This window comes from Mizuhopecten yessoensis, unplaced genomic scaffold (assembly GCF_002113885.1).
Source record: "Mizuhopecten yessoensis strain PY_sf001 unplaced genomic scaffold, ASM211388v2 scaffold10331, whole genome shotgun sequence".
NCBI lineage: Eukaryota > Metazoa > Mollusca > Bivalvia > Pectinida > Pectinidae > Mizuhopecten > Mizuhopecten yessoensis.
The window spans coordinates 2,143,264-2,166,887 of NW_018408493.1; the positions used below are offsets into that span (position 1 = coordinate 2,143,264).

The following is a 23,624-nucleotide window of genomic DNA, read 5'->3' on the forward strand; positions in this document are numbered from 1 at the left end:
CTATCTACCCTCTACTGTAGTCATAAAATATGATTTCATCTAATAAAACAACTGTTTACCAATATTGCTTGATTTAATAAACATTCGCACCACTTTAATTACTTGAGATTCCATGCACCACCTAAGCTGACTTAAGAAAGAAATTATTCCTAAAATGTCAAAGCAGTTTTTCTGCCATACATTCATGGATATTATTATTAATTGAAAATTTCAATTTTTATATCTATAAACATAACAATTAATATACTGCTTTTCATTATATGCTTGGATTGCTGTGGAAAAAATAATTCATAAAAAATGAAATAATAGTTAAAGAAATTAGTTTTATGATATGTAAATGGCAGTTTTCTTTATTTTTTAAACCTGATGGACACTAAAATTACAAAAATATATCCCTGTTTCAATGATTTGTCAGTATACCACTTATTCACAGCTGATCTTGACCACACCTGTATGTTGTCACCAGGCAACAGTAGCCCCTAGGGCCCAAGCTCCCACAGGTGACACCCTGTGTATTATAATTACCTGGATAGACATATAGGAACCATGTATTACAGGTAACATGATGTAATAATGCTATACATTTTGTATATATGTAAAAAGTTTTGATAAATTTTAGGGGGGATGAATATTTTATGGGGGGGATGAGTATTTAATGCATTAAATACTCATCCGGATGAGTATTTTATGGGGGATGAAAATTTTATATGACACCGGGAACTTCAGCTTTCCTCCACCATCAAAACCTGGCACGTCTTTAAATGACCACCGCTGTTCTTAGGACGTAAAACAGGAACTAACCATGATCCAGCCAATTTAACAAAAAAAAGAATTGCTTAAATAAAACATAATTAATTTATGGCGAAGAAGCAAGATGGACGATACTTGAAACAATCGTTGATTTTCGCCCTTGAAGAAAGCCAAGAGGCCCAAATATTGGGAATTAGGGTGACATTTGTTCTATATATTTTTCATCTTTTTTCCCTTTGGTAATCATTTATTGTTTATTATAATTATTTAAATATTTCTTTTTAATGACACATGTTCATCAATCTATTTATTTATTTTGCAGGGATAATGTAAAAGAATTTATAGATATTTGGGATGCTGTACTAGATTTTATGAAAAATTTGACCCTTTCAAAGAAATCTGCTGAGTTTCCTAAGATAATGGAGCCATTTGGTTGGTATTTCCTTGACGAGATGCCAGAAAATTACTTTAAGGTTTGTATTACGATTATAAGGCGATGCAAAAACATGTCAAGTGTCTCTGCTGACATCTAGCGCAAAATGTTTGCAAACCAGAATAAACAGTCAAAGTCACAGTTTCTGATTTTTAGCTCACCTGGCCGAAAGGGCTGTCGTCTGTCGCCTGTCTGTAAACTTTTTCTTTTGAACAACTTCTCCTGAAGAACTGGAGGACCTAGGGTCATAATATTTGGCCAGTAGGTACATGGGATGGAGTGCTATAAAGTTTCTTCATTAAAATGACCTTGACCTACTTTCAAGGTCACAGGGGTCAAATATGTTAAAAAATTCAAACAACAATATCCTAAGAACCATTTGGACTAGAGTCATGATATACTTAGATATGTTATGTAGACCAGCTGTGTGAATCGCTTTCTTTATTACTGTAATGAGGTCAAAGGTCTACTTTTAAGTGCTAGCCAGAGTCAAAGGTTAACGTAAATTTAAAAATTTCAAACAACAATATCTTAAGAAGTGTTTAAGAGATACTAAAATGCCCTGTGTTCTAGTTACCAAATTTGGTCTGAAGTTACCTATATGTCAGTTTCATGTAACAAAAGAAACAGGTGAGCGATAAAGGCCCTCTGGGCCTCTTGTTACGACCACCTTCTATTCTGGATCATTTTGGTTGTTTATTTTAAAAGGAGACAACTGGTAAATCAAGTTGATCATTTTGGAAAAAAAAAACTAACAACATTTAATCTGCTGTGTCTGAATCGTTAAAGAAATCATTTCATTCTCTTTATCAGTTTAAAAATAAAATGTTTGCAGAAAGGAAGAAAAATTAATACCGGTATACATAAATACTTAGCTTTGCAGTGACTGAAGGCAGAAATCTGATAGAAGTCAATAATATATATATATTTGACATGTGTATTGAACAAATTTTTCAAATGAAAGTTTTTCATAAAAATTCCTAGGAACATCCTCAGGTTGTCGACAAATGGGCAACTGTGTTTAGTGAGATACTTCTAAAGGGTCCGTCAGCGAAATCCCTAGAAAGTTGGGCCTACAGGATGGCAGACACTGTACAGGAAAGGGCTGTATTGAAGTAAGTCGCTTTAGTTCTTCAGTCGACCCATCTCCCCTCCAAATAAAATCGACTTTGAGACAACGGCATTGCTGATTTTTTTTATTTTTATTTAAAACGTAAACCTTTAAAATGTGCTACACAATATTAACTTATTTTGCTTCGTTGTTTTTTTTATTAATATCATAATTTATGCAAACTTATCACTTTTCTAGTCGCAAAGAAGTTCTGAACCTTTCATAAATACACAAGTGAAATCAGATTCAAAAGATAAATGCTTGAATGGAAAAAACCCAGCTCTGCACTTATAATGGGTCAGTCGCAGTTAAGGATACCCGTACCACTGCCAAAATGTGTACTTTTATAATGCATTGGAAACTTTCTTCTCTCATTTCCGTGTGTGTAAGATAGAGCTGTCCAGGGTAAGAAAGGGGTGTAAGAAATTTCTATCTTACCCCCCATTTCACGTGACTTGACGTCACAATGGCTCGACAATGACATGACGTCACGAGTTTGGAAAACTCCGATGTCGCAATGCGGAAAAGGCGATGTGATGAAATTAAAACCTTTACGATATGTTAACCGTATAATTTAGAAAGAGGAGATTGTTTTTTCTGTGCAAACTATGCTTGCAAATATTGGGTATGCTAAATCACGCTGACAGATTAATTTTGTTTTTGTCAAAAAGCTCAGGGAAAAATTTGATATTTTCAAAATGGTAGCTACTCCAAACGCATTCATGATGACTGAACTTATTCTGGTAGTTGTAATGAGAAAAATACTCTTTCATGCCCAATGGTGTAGGATTGGGAAATTACACCCTCAGGATTTTCAAATTTGGAAAAATTCTTGGCAAAGCCTCAGGTTTTACCAGATTTGGAAACCCCAAGGGTGGAATTTCCCTATCTTACACCCCTGGACATGAGAGAGTCTTATACTCCAGCATTATTATAAATTTGAGAAAGCATTGTACCTATCACAAAACTGACATTTACCATATTTATCCGTCAATAAGCCCACGCTTGGTGATAAACCCACCAATATATATTACAGTTACAAAGAAATGACAACGAAGAATTTCCATTGTCCTGTAATAAGCCACACCTCCTTAATTACTTTCAGTCAGAATTAATCTGTTTGATTAAATCAGGGCTGATTTTTGTAGGATAAATGCGGTAGTTGAATATGTATATTTTAATTTTTAACTAAAATTTGCAAAATGGATAAGATAAAGTTTGGGATTCCTTTGTTGAAAGAAAACCCTTATCCATGCACACAAAAAAATTGCATAGCCCTTATTTAGTTTATAACCCATTGGGGTGGAATTTATGGACATACATATATATCATACACTCAGTAACCCATTGAAATTATACCTCTTTCATTTATTGTACTGTTTGAAATGTATTCAGTAATTTTTAGCTCACCTGGCCTCCTTCTAAGGGCAGATGGGTGGGGCCCATTAGGGGAAATAGAGGAAAACATCAAATATCCTTCTCCTTTTGTACCGATGAAGGGATTTGACCAAATTTGGTCTGGAGCATCATTGGCCAAAGGGTTCTCAGTTTTGTATGAACGGAGGGTATGGTCCCCCTGGGGGCAGAGGGACGGGGTCAAATAGGGGAAAATAGGTAAATTTTTAAAAATCTTCTCCTCAACCAATTGAAGGATTTTGACCAAATTTGTCCTAGAGCATCTTTGGACAAAGGAGACTCAAGTTTGTATAAACGGAGGGTGTGGGCCTTCTGGCGGCATAGGAGCGGGGCCCAATAGGGGAAATAGAGGATTTTTTTTCTCCTACTATACAAGTGAAGGGATTTAAACCAAATGCAGTCTGAAGCATGCTTAGGGAGAAAAGAATCAATTTTGTTTAAACTGAGGTGTGTGGATTCCCCTTCTTTGGGGCAGATTAGTGGGGCCCATTAGGGGAAATAGAGGAAAACATTAAAGATCCTTCTCCTTCTGTACCGTTGAAGGGATTTTAACCTAACCAAACTTGTTTTAGAGAATCTTTGGGCAAAGGGAATTGAATATTTATAAATGGAAGATGCAACTTTGTTACTTGTACTCCTTTGATAAACCTGAATGGTACTCAGCAGGTTTAAAATTGAAAAATAAAATACCAGGTGAGCTATTAAGGCCCCTGGACCTCTTGTTTAAATCACAATAGCAAAAACATATAATAACAAAACTTAAAAAATAATGAAAATCAGTCAGCAGACTTCTTTTAACTCATTCACCCCTGACGACACATTTGAACACCTTCAATTCAAAGATTGTAATAGTTCATTATGAAATGTCAGGGGTGAATGAGTTAAGAAGTATTGGTCATTAGGCCAAATTATAAACAACTTGTAGCAGAAAATCAACATGGTTGGATTTCCATTTTCCAGGAAAGAATCTGCTGTCGTGTGGTTCCCGATCGTGAAGGGTTTCCTCAGATGTGGGCAGAAGGATAGTGCACAGATTGCAGTTAAAATCTTGGAGGAAGGAAAATTCAAGAGAATCTGGACATGGAAGGTAAGACATGTAGATTTATATTTAAAGAATCAGGCATTTTGGTTACGATTTAATTTTTTTGCTGTAAGAATCAAACTTTTGATTAGGAATTTTCTGTTATGAACATCTGAAATTTTAATGAGGTCATTTTTATCTTTCTAACCATGTAGTGGTTCAAATGACCAAGGTGAACTTATACACTACCCTATATATGTCCATCAACAACTTCTTCTGAACGGTTGAGGAGAATTTAACCATATTGTTTTAAGCAGATTCTCTTTAACTATGAGATGGATATTTATAGCCATATTTAGTTGAAAGCATTCTCAGATTGGTAGGGATTCAAAATTTTACAAATAGAGAGACTGCCCCCTAGTGGGGCGTGGCCAAAAAAGGGTTGTAACCTGGCCATTATATATAGTTTAGATCTCTAGTCTTGAAATTGCTGGGCATGAAGAAATGAATACAGATATTCTTCCAGGATTCTCTGGGCTTATTGCAAGATTAATATGCAACATGTTTCACTCATTATATATTTTCCAGAAAAATTACCAAGAAGCATCAGAAATGATTGAAATTATCAGCAAAGTGGACTTTCCGACCGATGGGAATGAGAATGACAGACAATTGATGAAGTCTTACGGAGATTGCATCAGAACTCTTCTGGATCAACTCACGTATGTTTGGAAATAAAAATTGTACAGTTGTTGGATCCCACAAAGTTGAACAATGTACAGGGTGCGCACGTTGGAAGCCTGTGCGATAGTAGTGTTCACACAACTGTAGGATAGCTATTGCACAGTTGTATAATAGGTATCGTGGTTGATATATATTAAGGATTGGCCTGTGAATAAATACAATTTTGTATTTAAGCGTAAATCTTTCCTGATTTAAATAAATTGTATGTTGCAATATTTACATGGTTATACATAATATATACGATGTACCTTATTTCACTTGAACCTTCCAGATATTTTTGATTTTTAACATCGATCAATTGATTTTTCCATATCGCACATTTGTGCATGTTTTTTATCAACTGTACAACTATAGGATAGATTAGTTTAGTTGTACAGTTAATCTTTTAACAATCAAATTTACTTAAAATCCTGGTATTATGCATGTGTAAAAGTTGTGCATTGATTAGGTTGCCTAACAAGTGTCAGCTGTAGGGAATTTGCCTTTAGCTCAGCAGTAGAGCATCAGGCTGGAGAGCCAAGGGTCACGGGTTCGAGCCCCAGCGACTGCCCTATCTTTAATTTATCACTATTCCTCGTCCTACTACAATCTGGTGCCGTTGATCCTCCCTGTTCAAGGTAGGAGAGCCCTTGGCGGGGAGTCAAAAGAACCTTGGTTGGTGTTTAAAAAAAGGGGGGGGGGAATAGTGTAAAAGATGTGCATCGATTAGGTTGCCTTACTACTGTCAGCTGTAGGGAATTTACCTTAAGCTCAACTGTAGATTATCGGCTGGAGAGCCAAGGGTCTCTAGTTCGAGACCCAGCGACGGCACTATCTTCATCACTGTTCCTTGTCCTACTACACATGGGATTCTCTGAAATTATACCTTTAGCTATCCACTATAGACCTCTCTGTCTCATATCCTTTGATATTTCTCAGAGTTGTAGATTTCATGTCTGACTGCTGCATGAAATTAACACCTCCAAATAGATTACAATCAGGAAAGGTTATGGTTGCTGTAGAAAATACCTCCTTCAGCAGTGTAGCAGTTAGCATAACCCTTTCACCACTGTGGACCACAATGAACTCATCGAGAAAAACGTATGGTAGAGTCTACTAAAGTTACCTAGGGGTGAAAGGGTTAAATAGACTTTGAAAACTCTGAAATCAAATTCTAAATCAAAATACAAACATATAGTCAGTCAGGAATCTTTTATGCCCCGTTGAACTTTTGTTAAGTTCAACTTTAAATGTACATGTTAGGATAAATTTTCTGGAGGGGCCTCTTTGAAATTCTAGGGTTCTGTTTTATATATAAAATTGTCAGGAAATATGTATTCTGTTTATGTCATGTTTCTGTTAATATCATGTTTTTCTCTGGCAAATGGGAAGTGATATTAAGAGAAATCTACTGTATATATTTATATATTATAACTTTACCCTTAAAATATGTCATGACAAAATCAAAGGTTTCGTAAATAATTGTCTTTGCAGATGATACAAGACATAGAAATCCCATGATTTTAATAAAAAAATTAAGGTTATATATTGTATAAATGTATAATCTGCAATCCATAATACATAATTATAAGTATGCCTGGTAATAAGCCCATACCTGATAATAAGCCCATACCTGGTAATAAGCCCATACCTGGTAATAAGCTCATACCTGATAATAAGCCCATGCCTGATAATAAGCCCATGCCTGGTAATAAGCCCATACCTGGTAATAAGCCCATGCCTGGTAATAACCCCATGCCTGGGAATAAGCCCATGCCTGGTAATAAGCCCATGCCTGGTAATAAGCACATACCTGGTAATAAGCCCATGCCTGGTAATATGCCCATGCCTGGTAATGAGCCCATTCCTGGTAATAAGCCCATGCCTGGTAGTAAGCCCATTCCTGGTAATAAGCCCATTCCTGGTCATAAGCCCATGCCTGGTAATAAGCCAATGCCTGGTAATAAGCCCATGCCTGGGAATAAGCCCATACCTGGTAATAAGCCCACACCTGGTAATAAGCCCACCCATATCCATTGATGTTCAGTAAAAATGCCAACAAATGCTATTTAAATGTACTATAGTCCACCTTTATGTTTCGAGTCAAGAGGTTTTGTATTGCACCCCTGGGCTTATTGTAGAATTTATATAAAAATATCAAACTTACGACAAAGTCCAGACTTATTTTGTATATACCGGTAACACTACTAATATTCTATTCATTAATCAAACTTCTATGAGTCAAATTTGTCACTGTTTTAAAGTAAAATTAAGGTCCCTTCATTATGAAAACATTGAAAACTACAACTAATACATCTAATTGAAAACAGTTAACCTTAATGAGAACATTGAAATGTAAACATAGGCCTATGTCAAAGAAATGGTATGTACAAATTTTACTTATTGGTACATATTGTATAAATAAACATGCTATTCTTATTACTGTAAGTCCAATTATTTATAGATTTAACATTAAATCTTTTAGCCTGTGTTTTGTCACGTTCAGACTTAATATGTACAGAATTTAAATGATGTTTAATGATCAACATTGCTGAGTCGAAATCCCGGAGTTTCAAATTTTTCCCGATGGTCCCGTAAAGTTTTAAACATCAAAGTTTGACTGTAATCAGAATACATAGACGTACTGAGTTTACATGGTTTACTTTTAATGTACTGTTTAATTTACAAAATATTATTTTTATTATTTTCCAGGATGGCCAAAGTTGCAGACAAAGCTGTGGGAAGTGTAGCGAAATTTGTCGTAAATATTATGGCAATGAGGTCAGAGGCCCTCAATGAGTTCGTTGAGGGATTCGCTGACAGCATTTCACTACAGGTACAGTTGCAAATTTTCCATGAACAAGACATAATTATGTAAAATTCAACTATATATAGTCATTAAACATCACATTGGCAAGTTATTGAGACTTGATTTGAACAGGATTACGTAAATCTAGAAATTACGTTGGTTGGTTGGCACAGTTGACAGTGCTCTCAGAGATGGCCGAGGGTCGACTCCCCGATCTGACAACATAAGGATTGGGTCTACTGCTCAACCACGTGGGTTTTCTTCTTGTTTCTCCAGTTTCCTTCCACATTAAGACCCTCTGCCTGCTTCCATCGGAGCCAACTAGAGTGCTTAATATGATTTATTAATGTTGCAAAATAAACAAACATTATATTTTATATATCTTGGTGCCCGAATCAAACAGTCTCATTTGTATCCATCTTTCATTCAAAATTCTTTTTTATTTTCAGAGCAATCATGAAGTAATCCCTGAGGTGATCAAGAAATTTTCCACAATTTATATGGATGCAGACTACCCATGGGACGACAGGGATACACAAAGATGTGGTCAGACAATTATCGATAGTGTCATCAATGCCTACAAGTATGTCCTGGGATAGAGCAGCCCCTGGGTTTGGCTGGACATTTCTTATCCAGGGATAGGGTGAGGTCCTACCTACCTTTCCTCCCCACCCCACCCCACACCCCCAAATGTCTGGGATAGAGCAGCCCCTGGGTTTGGCTGGACATTTCTTATCCAGGGATAGGGTGAGGTCCTACCCATTCCTCCTTTCCTCCAAACCCTGAAAGTGTAGAAATGTTCACATTCTTAAAACTGATTGCTGTGTGGACATTTTTATGTTGGCATTAATTCTGAAATTTACATATTCTGTATAACTACATGTATAATCTATATAATTCATAAATCAATATGCATGTGTGGATATTTTTTGTGCTAATTTACTCATTGCAAAAAATGGAAGCATTTCACACCATGAAACTTTCCAATTATAACGGAACTGATCCGGGTCGATCATCGGCAACCAGGTACATCAGTCTAGAGTTCAAAGGGTCCTGGGTTTGAGCCCCGGCCTGGCCGTCACATTTCTCTTTCTTCTGTTACAAATGGGAAAGCTTGCCAATCCTTGTTTCAAGCACTGGGTGAAAGCTTGGCAAGGGGATACTCGAACTTCGGCTGTAAATAGTGTTTTCTCGGGTGAATACTTAGAAAAACATGGGAGGGACGAATGTAGTGGAACTTGACTGGTTCAATCAATCGTCAGGGACCAGCTAGGTCAATACCTAGAGCGTCCGTCTAGAGTTCAAAGGGTTCGAATCCCAGTCTGGCTGTTGCACTTCTCTTTCTCCCGTTACACAATTTTACATTACATAGAGAATAATACATGCCTTTTTCCATATCACACCCAGTATCAACCCGAGACTGCAATATCAGCCCGAGGGCTGATATTAGTTGAGGGTTGATATTGGGTGTGATATGGAAAAAGTGATGTTTTATTCTGTTTATTACATACTTACTAATAAAAGCTACTATCTTATGATGAATTTTTCTTTTGAAATATTGAAAAACGAAAAAAATTCAAAAAGGGGTGTGGAAAAAGTCATGATTTATTCTGTTTATTACATACTTACTAATAAAAGCTACTATCTTACTATAATTTTTTTTCTTTTGAAATATTGAAAAACGAAAAAAAATCCAAAAGGGGTGTGATACGGGTGTTGCGGGCTGATACAGGTTTTGCGGGCTGATACAGGTTTTGGGGTGTGATACGGCGGGGGCTGATACGGCTTTTTGGGTGTGATACGGCGAGGGCTGATATGGGTAAGAGCAATTGTGTCGTATCGCATATACAAAAAAAACGAAATATGACATGGGTATGTAATAAAGTGAAATATGGCTGGCAGCACGAACACAACTTTAAAGCTAGGGGAAAGACATTTTTTTTCAATATTAAGTAATAATATAGGTCTTCAATAAGATTCAGCGGTTTGGAAATATGTAATATTAAAGTTTTTACTGTCTACACAAACAATGTGGGTATTAAATGTGTCGCAATGTTTCAAGACCGACTGGTCCATTTGTCAAGCTATCATATGATAGCTTGACAAGGGACCGGTCGGTCTTGAAATGTTGCGACCCGTTCAATACCTACATTGTTTGAGTATTGGGTAAAACTTTGTTATCAATAATACATGTATTTCATGCTATGTTCTAACTTGTAGATCAGGGAAGGACATGCCGGATGATGTGGTGGACACACTGGTCCAGATGATGCTTTACACCATGGAAACTGAAGATCTGGATTATACAGATGTTGTCCACGGTACAATCACAATTTATGGCTGTACTGCAACATCTAGTCTGATAACTTTTTTAAACAAAGTAAGTGAAGGTATTCAGGGTACAGTTATAATAAAGTAAATATTCCTTATGATCTTTCCCTAAATAAATTCAGCACTGACTTATTCACTCTTATGACTAAAATGATATCCAGATTTCTTATGATACTGCTATATACACTGTATATTCTACGAGCATATGAGCATATACCTGCCGTTTATCCTCTACACTTGACGCTATGACTTTTAAGTTGAAGAACATCAATCTATTTTCAAGTTCACAAGGGGGTCAAAAGTGGGGGTCAAAGGTTCTTAATGCTGCCTAGATAGTAATTTAGTTGCTTGCTAGGGTAAAACGTTGTCAGGATTGTTAAAAACATTACCTTGACCAACTTTGAAAGTCCCCTGGGCAAAAGAGTTAAAACCTTCAAGCAAAGATCATTAAGGTGTAGAGTAATGATATTTAGACTATTGTTAGCACATTTGCTATCAAGTTCATCTAAATTGACCTTGACCCACTTTGAGATTACAGATATGAGGTGTGTTTGCGAAATGGATATCAGGTAAAAGATACCAACCCAATGTGCCTCGTATTTTTTTATGGTATATTTAAAAAAAAAAAAAAATGGACTTATTGTGTCAATGTTTTGCTTTCCTCCTACTTCAGCATATGGGCAGTGACAGTCCCGAAAGAGTTTTGGGGCCAATGATGCCAGCCATCGTAAAACAGTTAAGCCATGAAGAAGAGGATCTACGGAATGCAGCTCGCAGTATAATGTCCCTGATGAGCTCGCAAGCACCTACTGCGATCCTCCCTCATATCGAGGCCCTCATTCAGTGGTATAAGACAACTAGTGCTGTTGATGCTTTGTGTAAGTGTTTAAGCTCGTAATAATATTATAGAGTATGAAAAAAACTGTAGGAATCCATGTTTTCAGCTAACCTGTCTGAATGGTAAAGCAAATTCACATTATGGCAGGTCGTCATTTTTTCTGTCAGCTTATCTCAAGGAGTAGAAGTTGGAAAATAAACCCAAATTTTGAAAATTTTGCTCTAACAGTATGGGTTTAGAGATTTTAACCTTATTTTGTCTGAAGCATCCTTTTGCCAATATGACTCCTAAGGTATAAACAGAGGGGTGTGGCTTGTCTAGGGTTAGAGGGGTACAGCTCAATTGGAAAGAAAGGGAATCATTAAAATTCTTCTCCTTTTATGCAAGGAAAGAGATTTAAGTCAAAATTGGTCTGGAATATCCTTGGACCAAGGGAGCCCAGAATTGTACAGGCCGAGGATGTGGACCATCTAGTTGTGGGGTTCTATAGGGAAAATATATGTCAGTTTTAAAAAATCCTACTCCTTCAGTAGTGGTAAAGGTATTTTAACCAAATGTAGTCTTAGCTGGCCAAGGAGACGTAACATTGTATAACAGAGTTTGGTTATCCTTGGAGCAAAGGGGTGTTAGGCCCATTAGTGACTATGGGTAAGGATGGTTGAAGTGATTTTGATTTAGTATTGTATAAATAATCTCTAAATCAAGGTTACTGATTGAATAGAGACATATTTATGTGTATACAAATACCCTTGTTGCTGAGTATTTGCTTCTTTGAGCAATATTTATAGTAAATATTGATACTGGTCTGACAGACCAAGACGAGATTGTCCATCTACAATTTATTCTTCTGAACTACCGGGGAGACTGGCCTTAAACCTCGGATCATATTTGCAATGCTACTTTTAACGAGAATATTTTGCCATAATTGCTTAAATATATATTATATCCAGATGAGTAGTACAGGCCCTCTAGGCCTCTTGTATATATAAATATATGGTGTTGTTACTTGAAAACAGTAATATCTACTGATAAATAACACTTCTGTTTACTTCAAAAAAACCTAATTTAAACTTCTGTATGTGTTTGTGAGTGTGCCTCATGGGTGTATACATGTGTCATCATTTTAGCAAATTCACATTTCCTAATTTAAGTTTTCGAACTTCAAACATTGGTCAAGTATGAGGCAATTGATTGTGTTGACAGTAAAACTTTGATAACTCCAATAAGTTTGCCTTTTGGAGTGCCAAGGTCAATGGCAAAAGTGTGTGTTATCGCTCCAGTGACCATTTGTAAACAGAATTTGATCAAGTTTCGTAAAATAATGAAGAAAGAAAGTACCTCAAACAAGTTTGTGTTACGAAGTGCTAAGGTCAAGGTCACAATTGCTATTTATGGATAAAAAAAAATCATATGTTTACTGTGTGTAAATTAATAAAAATGAATAGCAGAGAGAGAGATATATAAGGAAAGTTGGTGCTGTTTCTTAATTAACAACTTATTACTAATTAGAATATATTTGATAATTAAGAATAAATAAATATTATTGTTTTACAGCTGCGATTTGGCAACCATATAAAAAAGGTGATGGGATCTCTAAAGAAGATTTTGACGATTTGATAAAAGCTATGAATGGAGACAGAGATACAGACCACGGAGCCATGCAATCTGTCATGTTAATGGAGATGGGTGAAAAACAACCAGAGGTGACTTAGAATTACTTATTTCTCATCTCAGAAAATGTCAAATAGTGATTTTAATGGAGGTCTACTTGTAGTACTGTGAAGATAAGAGATAACTCATGATATTTGGCCAATAGCATGTTTGATGAGAGGCTAAAAACTTTGTTCAAATGATGTCCTTGACCCACTTTCAAGGTCACAGGGGTCAAATGTTGAAAACTACTTAAACAATTTTTCTCAATACGCAATAGGTCTAGGGTAATGATATATAGCCAGACATATGCACGGATGAAAGGGTACTATATTTGTTCAGATGAGTGACCTTACCCCAATTTCAAGTTCACAGGAGTCAAATGTGTTAAAATCTTCAAACAACTTCTTTTCAATAACCTATTTATAGGCCCAGGGTAATCATATTATAGCATGCTGGGATGAAGCACTAAAAATGCTACTTAGTTTGTTTAAATGAATGACCTTGATCCATTTTCAAGGTCACAGGGGTCAAATGCTTTAAAAAAATATTTAAACAACCTCTTTTCAATACCCAAAAGACCTAAAGAGATGACATTTAGCCTGTTGTATGCTGGGGTGAGGGGGCAAATGTTAAAAAAAATATTTATGACAATTTCTTCTTAATAACCAAAAGTCCCAGATTGGTGATATTAAGCCTGTGCGTAGTATACTTGAATGAAAAGCTACCATTTTTGTTCAAATGAATGATATTCATCCATAATCAAGCTCACATTGTTCAAATCTGTTGAACATCTTTGAACAACTTATTGTTATTAAATAAGAGGCCTAGAGTGATGATATTTGGCCAATAGCACGCTTAGATGAAGGACTTCATGTACAAAGTTAATTGGTTCAAATGAACTTCTCAATTTTCAAAAGCTAGGCCAAAGGTAAAAATATTTAGCTCAGGTAGCATGCTGGGGTAGAGGGCTACAAAGTGTGTTCAAATGAATGACCTTGACCAACCTTGATATTTTGCCAGTTGCATGCTTTGGGATGAAAGTATGTTAAGTTTGGTCTTCTGATAGATCTCTGTTAGACTTTCAAAGTCACAAGGAACAATTCGCTAAAATCTTTTAATAAGTTCTTTTAAATGACCAGGAGTCTTATTGATAAGTGATAATATTTAGCCTGTAGCTTTATTTGGTCCAGTTAAATATAAATGTATATATGCTTGTTAAATAATATTGATAGAGACTAATATACCTGAAGATTTTGATATTTTTTGACTCACAGTCCAACTGTATAAAATATTGCTTTCATTATTTGGATTTTCAGCAATTTACACAAGAGCATGTTGACATGATGCTCACTGAGAGATTCGTGGATAATAACGACAACCAGTACAGAATATTGCTAGCTTTGGGTGGAGCCATTCAGAAACAGCCACAATTTTTCGGAAAAAATGCCCTCGACCATGTCCTGAGGAATCCAAAGTTGAATGTAACCTTTATCACGGCTATCCAGCCTATCGGGGTCAGCCTTGCCCATCATCACCCGGTACGTCTTAATAAAAACATCTCAATCATTTATTTATATTATGTATCTAGAGGATAACCCTACCGTATTTTGAAAGTTGCAGCGGTATATTGTGATTGTATACCGTTGCAAATTGAGTTGCACTGGCAACAACAAGCGGAGCTAGTAAAAAGGATATTTGTTGGAACAAGATCTTGCTTTCTCCTATACTTGCCTGCGAAAGACACGATTTCACCCATGTAATGATAAAAACCTGTCTTCTCTTCCGGACAGACAGCCTGCACTTGCAGTATGACGCCATGATGCACTTTTGCATACTTGACCTCTGACATTTGATGGCATTCTCAGTACACTTTGATATCTGTCCCGCCATTGTTTGTTACCACTATGAAAATAACATACTGTATTTAGGTTTGGTTTGTTTGTGTTATCATATTAACAGCTATGGTCATTTAAGGACGTGCCAGGTTTTGGTTGTGGAGAAAAAACCGGAGTTCCCAGAGAAAACCCACCAACCTGCGGCCAGTACCTGGCAATTTAACTGCCCCACGTAGGCCTCGAACCCATGCCCAGTGGTAAAGGACTAGTGGTAGCAGGATGTCAAATGCCTTAACCACTTGGCCACCGTGGCCCCTCTATATTTAGGCACGTCTCTCATGGACTACAAGCATATGAATACATGTAGAGTATTTACACTAACATGTTTATTTTGAGTATGGGAGAAAAAGAATCAAACACGGGTGTGGTCCCCCATTCTATAGTCACCAGCTCCATCACGCAGTGAACGTCAATCAGAAACCATTTGGAAATCTATCATACTTTGAAATCACAGGGCTGATAGGTCATATTACATGGGTTAATACGCAAAAAAATATGACATGGGTATGTTCACTGGATAACACAGTACATTATGTGATAAATCATTATATGTTATGGTTTTCGCTGTTATCAGGTTTATCTGCATGATGTTTGTACAAATATTTTTATCTTTAATGGACATTACACAAAAAGGAAATTGTCATGAGCATAATAAATGATAATTTATATAATATTACTAGTATTAATGCTTTATAAAAACATTTCCCACTGACTTGCCAGGAACTTGTGGAGGATGTTCTGACAGAGTTCGTGAACCTCTCGAAAAAGTGTGACAATCCCCTTTACCAATTCCCCCTGGTTGACAGTATTCATACAATTGGAACACAGCACGGGATCGAACGACTCAAACCACATCGCCCGTACATCGAAGAATTACAGAGTAAAGCCACTACTGCTACAGTCAAAGACAAGGCCACTTCTATTCTTAATGAAATGGATGGTATCAGGTAATAACATATTCTCTCATTTCCGTGTGTGTAAGATAGAGCTGTGCAGTGTAAGAAATGGATGTAAGAATTTTTTATCTTACACTCCGTTTCACGTGACGTGACGTAACAACTGCACAAATTTGTGGTGTCATGAATTTGAAAAGTCCCGATGCCGCAATGCGGAAAAGGCAACGTGATGAAAATAAAACCTTTTACAATTATTGACCATACAAGTTAGAATGATGAGATTATTAAATATGGGGTATTCTAAATCTCGCTGACAGATTCGCTTTCATCAAAAAAACTGAGGGAAAAGTTGATATTTTCAAAATGGTGGCCAGTCCCAATGTATTTTTATGGTTTCTAAGCTTATTCTGTATGTAGGAATGAAAGTAAAATACTCTTTCATGTCCAGGGGTGTAGGAAAGGGAAATTCCACCCTCAGATTTTCAAATTTGGCGAAACGCTCTGCAAAGCCCTGGGCATGAAAGAGTCTTATATTCTAACTCATTACAACATAGAGACCTGGGCATGCTTGTTCAAAGCCTGATTCATGCAATTTTTCAAAATATTTCTTCTTCTAATTTCTGAAAATTTACATTTTGTTTTTTTTTAAATTCCAGACCATAATTTTAAATTCCTATGAATGAAGTTTAAATTTGTTAATTTTAATATATTGTCTAATTAATGTTTTAACAGACTGAAGCTTAAGTGCATTATCCAAGTGTAACAGATTAGCATTTTGATGATTTTTACCGTGCTCTCACAATATATGCTATAGGAAAAGGGTTAGATACAGAAACTTAAATTAGTGCAATCATCATTCATGATTTAGTGAAATATTTAAAGTGTAAAAAGCAGTAAAATCGGAATACCGTTAAGGGGTGCATGTTTATGGTATTTGATAATGATACTGTATAAACAAGAAAAATTATCAGGGTTTTAACCCTTTCACCGCTACGTAACTTTAATAGACTCTACCATACATTGATATTGCTAAGTCCATTTTGGTTTACAGTGGTGAAAGGGTTAACAACTAAGTTTTGCCCTAGATATAATTTCTTGTCAAAGATCAAGTCTTTGCTTGTGTATAAGGAAATTATAACTTAGATGACCATTCTATCTTGTATTTGTTGACACAGTATTTTTGTTATGATCTATGAAATAATATTGAAGACTACATGTATACACAGGGGGCCGCGCGGTGGCCAAGTGGTTAAGGCGTCTGACATTCTGCTACCACTAGCCCTCCACCACTGGGTCACGGGTTCGAGGCCTACGTGGGGCATCCACCAGATACTGGCTGTAGGTCGGTGGAGTTTTTCTCCAGGAACTCCGGCTTTCCTCCACCAACAAAACCTGGCACGTCCTTAAATGACCATAGCTGTTAATAGGACGTAAAACACAAACAAACCAAACCAAATACATGTATACACATTATACTTTTGTAGCTGAATAATAACAAATTCTTCCATTTATTTCAAGTTTTGATCAGACATAACTTGATTTGTTGCCAGTGTGGAAGGCATAGTGAAGGATGTTGAACACCAGAAGGGAGATATAAATGTCCTCAACACCAAGGTTACTGAAACAACGGCTAAAGTTGATGTGGTTGATAAGAAAGTTGACAAGCAGGAAAAGGAAATTGTTACGGTCAAAACTGGACTTAAAGCTACCAATAAACGTGTGGATACTGTAGAAAAAGATCTGGATGAAACAAAAATCAAGGTTGAGAAGGTTGACAACAAGGTCTGTTTTATTTAACTGGAGTTGCCACTATTAACATGGCATCTGTATATGCTTTGTTTGCAGTAAATATTTTAACACAAATTTTAATACCAAGTGAACATTGTTGTCCCGGATTACATTGCTATGGTTAGAATGATATAAAGATAAATGATTGAATTCATTGAAGTTTCATTTAAAGATTGAATCCTGCTTTTGTAGATTTTATGGGGTGATGAATTTAGTTCGTCTTGAGAAAAGTCGATGAACTGCGAAGCTGTTTATGTTGACTTTGTCTTAGGACCAACTCAATTCATCAACAAAAAAATATTCAATATATTTCAATTGAACCCGATTCGTTGTTAAAACCAGGAACTTGTGTAAGTCTATCATTAAGCACCAGATGGACTGGAGCTTGTACAAATCTATGTTTAAAATTGAGATATAGTTTGTTATTGAATGTTTGTGGTCATACCTTGGAATAATTGAAAAACAAACAAAAAATCAAAAAACAATTAAAGTGACAAGAGGTTCTATTGTCCTCGTCAGTAAATTGTGAGGGAATCATAATAATGTTTTGTGTGATGTTTTAGTGTTCACAGTAGAAAAAATGCTGATCTTCTAAGCTTTAAAGTCAAATTCAATACTTTAATCATTTCCCATGATATTGAAATCAGATCTAGACCATTTTCATATCACTGACATGCACGCCAACTGAAAACAGCCAAATATGACCTAAACATCTTTACAACAGACCAATTAGTTGATACAATGCCAAATTTCCTTGACAATTCCTGCTAATTTTCGCCTCAGTGATTTACAAAGGTTGTAAGATGGCACCAATCAGGGGGGATAACTCTATAGACGAAATTCTACCAGACTAAGGGAAATAACTCAAATGCTAACTATCTGCACACTTATAAACTCAAGCATCATGTAATTTATCATAAACACAAGTGTTAATTAAATCTTCATTGTGATAACTTAAAGTATTACAAGAAATCATTTTTATTATATTTACATTGATATTTACAGACAATGACCAACGCCCCTAAATGGTCAAGAGATCTGACCAAGCTGATGAATCCACAGTCAGATCATGACTGGAGACTTCTGGCGAAGAGATTGGCATACACACCTGATGACATCAAGGGCTGGGCGACCCAGCACGACCCCTGTATGGGCCTCCTCAGTGAGTGGTACGCCACCCACAAGACGATCGAGGCCACCCACGCTGTACTAGTTGCTCTACAGGAGATAGACAGGATGGATGGTGCCGCCATTGTCGAGAATGCCATGAAGGCTGTAGGTCAGTAAACATATATTACTGTAAAATTGGAAATTTATGCAGAATGAAAATACCCTAATGTGAATAATTGATACACGATAGGTTTATAGATTTCAGGAACCATTGTCAATGCAAAATTTACACACAAAACGATCAGTTTAAGGAGTCACAAAGCGAACTATTCCTCACACATACACCCACAAAAAAATCCACTTGCCTAGTATACAGTATGTGAAAGAGTTGTAGAACTTTTAGGAGCAGAGAATAACCCACCCCAAATGGTAAAATGAAGCCATTTGAAAACAAAAACTCATTTCATTGTTTAATGCAATGTCGTAATGGAGAAGAAAAAAAATTGGTTCTAAGGTTGAATAATTTAGGGTAGACAGGGTTTCCAATAATCTAGGGTAGACAGGGTTCCCTATAACCTAGGGTAGACAGATCTAGAGTTCCCAATAACCTAGGGTAGACAGGGTTCCCAATAATCTAGGGTAGACAGGGTTCCCAATAACCTAGGGTAGACAGGGTTCCCAATAACCTAGGCTGAGGTGAAATGAAGCCTTTCACCATTTTTATATTATTTTTGCCTTAGCAGGCAGAAACATGTTGGCAACTAGTCAAAAAAGAACATGCTTTATAGAAAGTCTGAAACCAGCTTCAGGAGTTGCTGTTTTTATTTATTTGTTACTTTAAAGAGAGCTCATTGTCATATATATTCTATTTCTGTTCTCAGAGGGAGTTGTGGAAGAAGAGGTAGACTACACCACACCTCCACCTATCTTCCTTAGTTACCAGTGGGGTCATCAGAACGAGGTCAAGTTACTGCGCAATCACCTACAAATGGCCGGGTACGAGTGCTGGATGGACATCGGACAAATGGGAGGCGGGGACAAACTCTTTGAGAAGATTGACAACGGAATCCGTGGCGCAAAGATCATTATATGTTGTGTGTCTGAAAAGTATTCCAAATCTCCCAACTGTAACAGAGAGGTGAGTAACAGTGGTATTAGTGTCACTTTCCAAGAGGACAAAGGTCAAGTATGGTGCAAAGGGTCAAAGTTCAAACCCACGACTAGGGGTCAAAGGTCAAATTTTAGCAACGATTATCTGTGTTATAATTTTGAACAGAAGACAATGTGTGGTGGTAGGGTACATCTTTGTATAATAATTCGACAATATACCATTGAAAAGGACATGTGTCATTACTAGAAAATGCTTGTTCACATTTGTACCTTATTTAATTTTGCAGGTGAACCTGTCTGTAAGCTTGGGTAAGCCCATGATTCCCCTTCTGATGGAGAAGATGGCCTGGCCTCCTAAGGGCTCTATGGGACCAATCTTCAGTGAGTATCTGTTTGTGAGATTTTTCCAGCGAGGAGGAGAGGAGACTAAAGACCAACGTTTTTGGCCAGCCCCCAAGTTCCAGGAACTGTTGATGCAGCTAAACATGTATAAAGCCATGCCTGACGAATCTCTTATAACAAAAGGTACATGTCATTTTACTGTAAAACATAGATATTCTTGACAGATGACTTACATATTCTTAGAAATTATTTTTTTCTTCTTTTCAAAGTATTACTTACATTTTTAGCCAATGTTTTTTTATCAACTTCTGTCATCCTATGGGGTCCATGAACCGTTTTATATTTCAAACTTAAAATCATATTTTCTTGAACCAATTTCACCAAAATTTAGCCAAAATTGATAAGTGCATGGAGCCAGTTTGAAATCCAACATGGCAACTATGGCAGCCATTTTGAAAATGTGTTTGGAATTTAAACTGAAATTCTACTGAATGAGTTTGTCTGAAACTTATTGGTAATGATTTTATAGCAATATGGCCACTAAGACAGCCATTTTGAAAATGTATTTGCAATTAAAACTCCAATTCTAACGAAGAAATTTCACAGAAAATTAGTACAAATAATCAGCACATGGTGCTAACCAATTGTTGTTATTCTTGAGCCAATTTGAAATCGAATATGACCAACATGGCAGCCATTTGGAAATCTATTTCCAACTTTTAGTATTTTTGTAATGGTCTGATAAGAAATTAACCATATGTTTCATGTTATACAGAGTATAAGGACTGGTGGATGCCTGTGGCAGAGGAAATCGTCATAACCAAAAAGAAAGAAGATGGAGGTCAAAGTTCATCAGGAAAAACAGAATCAAAACAGGTAAATTGTTGAATAAATTCATCTTGATAAATCAAAACTGCAATTGCCAGGCTTTATTTATGTTCAGCACTTTTATTTGGTAAAATGGATTAAACAGTATATGCATTAGAAGTCTATCTGCATTTATATCTTATTTGGTGATTTTTGTCCCAGTTGTTTGTTCTAGACTAGGTTATAAATAGAATAAATATCAACTGTTGTTATATTGTAGGGGGAAGAAGAGCTGTCCCCTGATGTGTTCCTGTCGTACCAGTGGGGTAAACAGAAACAGATCAAACAGCTGTACAGGAGGCTGAATGAGCTTGGATACAGCTGCTGGATGGATATCTACCAGATGGGAGGTGGGGACTCGCTGTATGACAAAATTGACCGGGGAGTCCGTGGCTGTAAGGTCGTCCTGAGCTGTGTGACCTCCAAGTACGCACTGTCGGCCAACTGTCGTAGGGAGGTGAGTCTGGCTGATTCTCTCAAGAAGCCAATGGTTCCTCTCCTCCTGGAGAAGATAGACTGGCCCCCCACTGGACCTATGAGTATGGTCTTCACACAGCTTCTCTTTATCAATTTCTACCGTGACGAGGCCCTCCAAATGTCCTGGAACGGAGATAAGTTTGATGAACTCCGTGGTAAGATACGGGAATATATCCCAGCTTTATCAAGTGATGATCATCCAACAGCAGTCACAGGTCCAGAAAAGTCGCCAACAAAATCAAGCAATGTTGGACAGAAAACACCTAAAGAAGAAGAGAAACCTGCGAATCAGGCAAAGAAACCAGCATCACCTCAAAAGGAAACGAAGCCTGCCGATAAAGCAGAGAAACCGGCAGAAGCTAAAGAAGAACCAAAACCTGCTGAAAAGCCAAAGACGCAGCCAGCACCTAAAGAAGAGTCCAAACCAGCAGATAAAAAATCGTCAGCATGTGTATTACTCTAACACCTGACAGCTCTATAGAACAACATGTGTAGAACAACATGTTTTCTACTGAACACAACAGTGTTCTTCTGCAGCAACCAAATATTTCCTATAGGAGGAAGCTCAAAGAAGGAAGATATTTGGCATTGCTATAGAAGATCTGAAACAAGAAATCCTGGTGATGATCTGTGATAGAATGAATTTTGTCCCTGAAAGATATAGATTAGCCAACAAGTATTTTATTTACAAGAAACTTTTTTTTTTTTTTTTTATTTTAACAGAAAAAGTCCAGTTCTTCACAAAATATACAATATACCAGCAAATGGACGCATACATTTCTGATGGTCAACGTGCTTAGATAAGTAATACCATTTCAAAGGGTTGTCATACATAACAAAAATCTCATAATTGAAGTGTTTGAATGTAAATATAACATTGTTAATTTGATATCACATGTATTTTCTTATCTCTTAACAGTTTTCATCAAATATTAATGCCTTTTTGGTATTTGACAATTAATATACCTGGTATATAATTTACTTTATATATACTGTATTTACATTGTCCGTCCACCCTTTGTCAATTTGTAATTTAAATCTTTATTAATTGTCATGGGTATTTTGTTTTAGTTGATATGTGATATATTATGTACAATATATATATATAATACACATGGTGTGATGAATGAATTTTATTTTAAAAAGTAAGTTTGAAGCACATTCCATAATTTTTTTCTTTGATGATATCAACTCAATTTGAGGGGAAAAGTTGAATGACATCAAAACTGATATTATGTTGTAATCCAGCTGAAGACGAATACAATACATGTTGATATTTTGTGAAATTACATTCTCAGGACAAGGGTAAAATTGCTTTATTGCTATCATAAGGAATTAATACCATTAATAATGTACATGTAAAACAATCAAGTGTCTGGCCACGGTGGCCAAGTAGTTTAGGCGTATGGCATTCTGCTACCACTAGCCCTCCACCACTTGGTTGCGGGTTTGAGACCTAGCTACATGGGGCAGTCGCCAAGTACACTGTACTTGCCGCAGGTCGGTGATTTTTTTTCTGGGTACTCCAATCCGGCTTTCATCTACTGTACAACCAAAACCTGGCAGGTCCTTAAATAACCTTAGCTGTTAATAGGACGTAAAACACAAACAATCCAAACCTGGCAGGTCCTTAAATGACCTTAGCTGTTAATAGGACGTAAAACACAAACAATCCAAACCTGGCAGGTCCTTAAATGACCTTAGCTGTTAATAGGACGTAAAACACAAACAATCCAAACCTGGCAGGTCCTTAAATGACCTTAGCTGTTAATAGGACGTAAAACACAAACAATCCAAACCTGGCAGGTCCTTAAATGACCTTAGCTGTTAATAGGACGTAAAACACAAACAATCCAAACCTGGCAGGTCCTTAAATGACCTTAGCTGTTAATAGGACGTAAAACACAAACAATCCAAACCTGGCAGGTCCTTAAATGACCTTAGCTGTTAATAGGACGTAAAACACAAACAATCCAAACCTGGCAGGTCCTTAAATGACCTTAGCTGTTAATAGGACGTAAAACACAAACAATCCAAACCTGGCAGGTCCTTAA

At 36.6% G+C, this 23,624-nt stretch overlaps 1 protein-coding gene across 1 annotated transcript in view; it reads left to right on the forward strand.

The window, feature by feature from the left end:
* Positions 1–22,452, forward strand: part of LOC110460146 — a 32,138-nt gene extending 9,686 nt beyond the window's left edge. The window contains exons 6-22 of the mRNA XM_021512884.1: positions 1,073–1,223; positions 2,168–2,298; positions 4,671–4,797; positions 5,320–5,453; positions 8,167–8,290; positions 8,713–8,846; positions 10,484–10,643; positions 11,268–11,472; positions 12,987–13,135; positions 14,402–14,623; positions 15,701–15,927; positions 17,427–17,658; positions 18,670–18,943; positions 19,656–19,912; positions 20,172–20,409; positions 21,002–21,102; positions 21,314–22,452. Coding sequence (XP_021368559.1) covers positions 1,073–1,223; positions 2,168–2,298; positions 4,671–4,797; positions 5,320–5,453; positions 8,167–8,290; positions 8,713–8,846; positions 10,484–10,643; positions 11,268–11,472; positions 12,987–13,135; positions 14,402–14,623; positions 15,701–15,927; positions 17,427–17,658; positions 18,670–18,943; positions 19,656–19,912; positions 20,172–20,409; positions 21,002–21,102; positions 21,314–22,033 — 3,586 coding nt within the window. The 3' untranslated portion in view covers positions 22,034–22,452. The remainder of the gene's footprint in view (positions 1–1,072; positions 1,224–2,167; positions 2,299–4,670; positions 4,798–5,319; positions 5,454–8,166; positions 8,291–8,712; positions 8,847–10,483; positions 10,644–11,267; positions 11,473–12,986; positions 13,136–14,401; positions 14,624–15,700; positions 15,928–17,426; positions 17,659–18,669; positions 18,944–19,655; positions 19,913–20,171; positions 20,410–21,001; positions 21,103–21,313) is intronic.
* Positions 22,453–23,624: the final 1,172 nt, after the last annotated feature.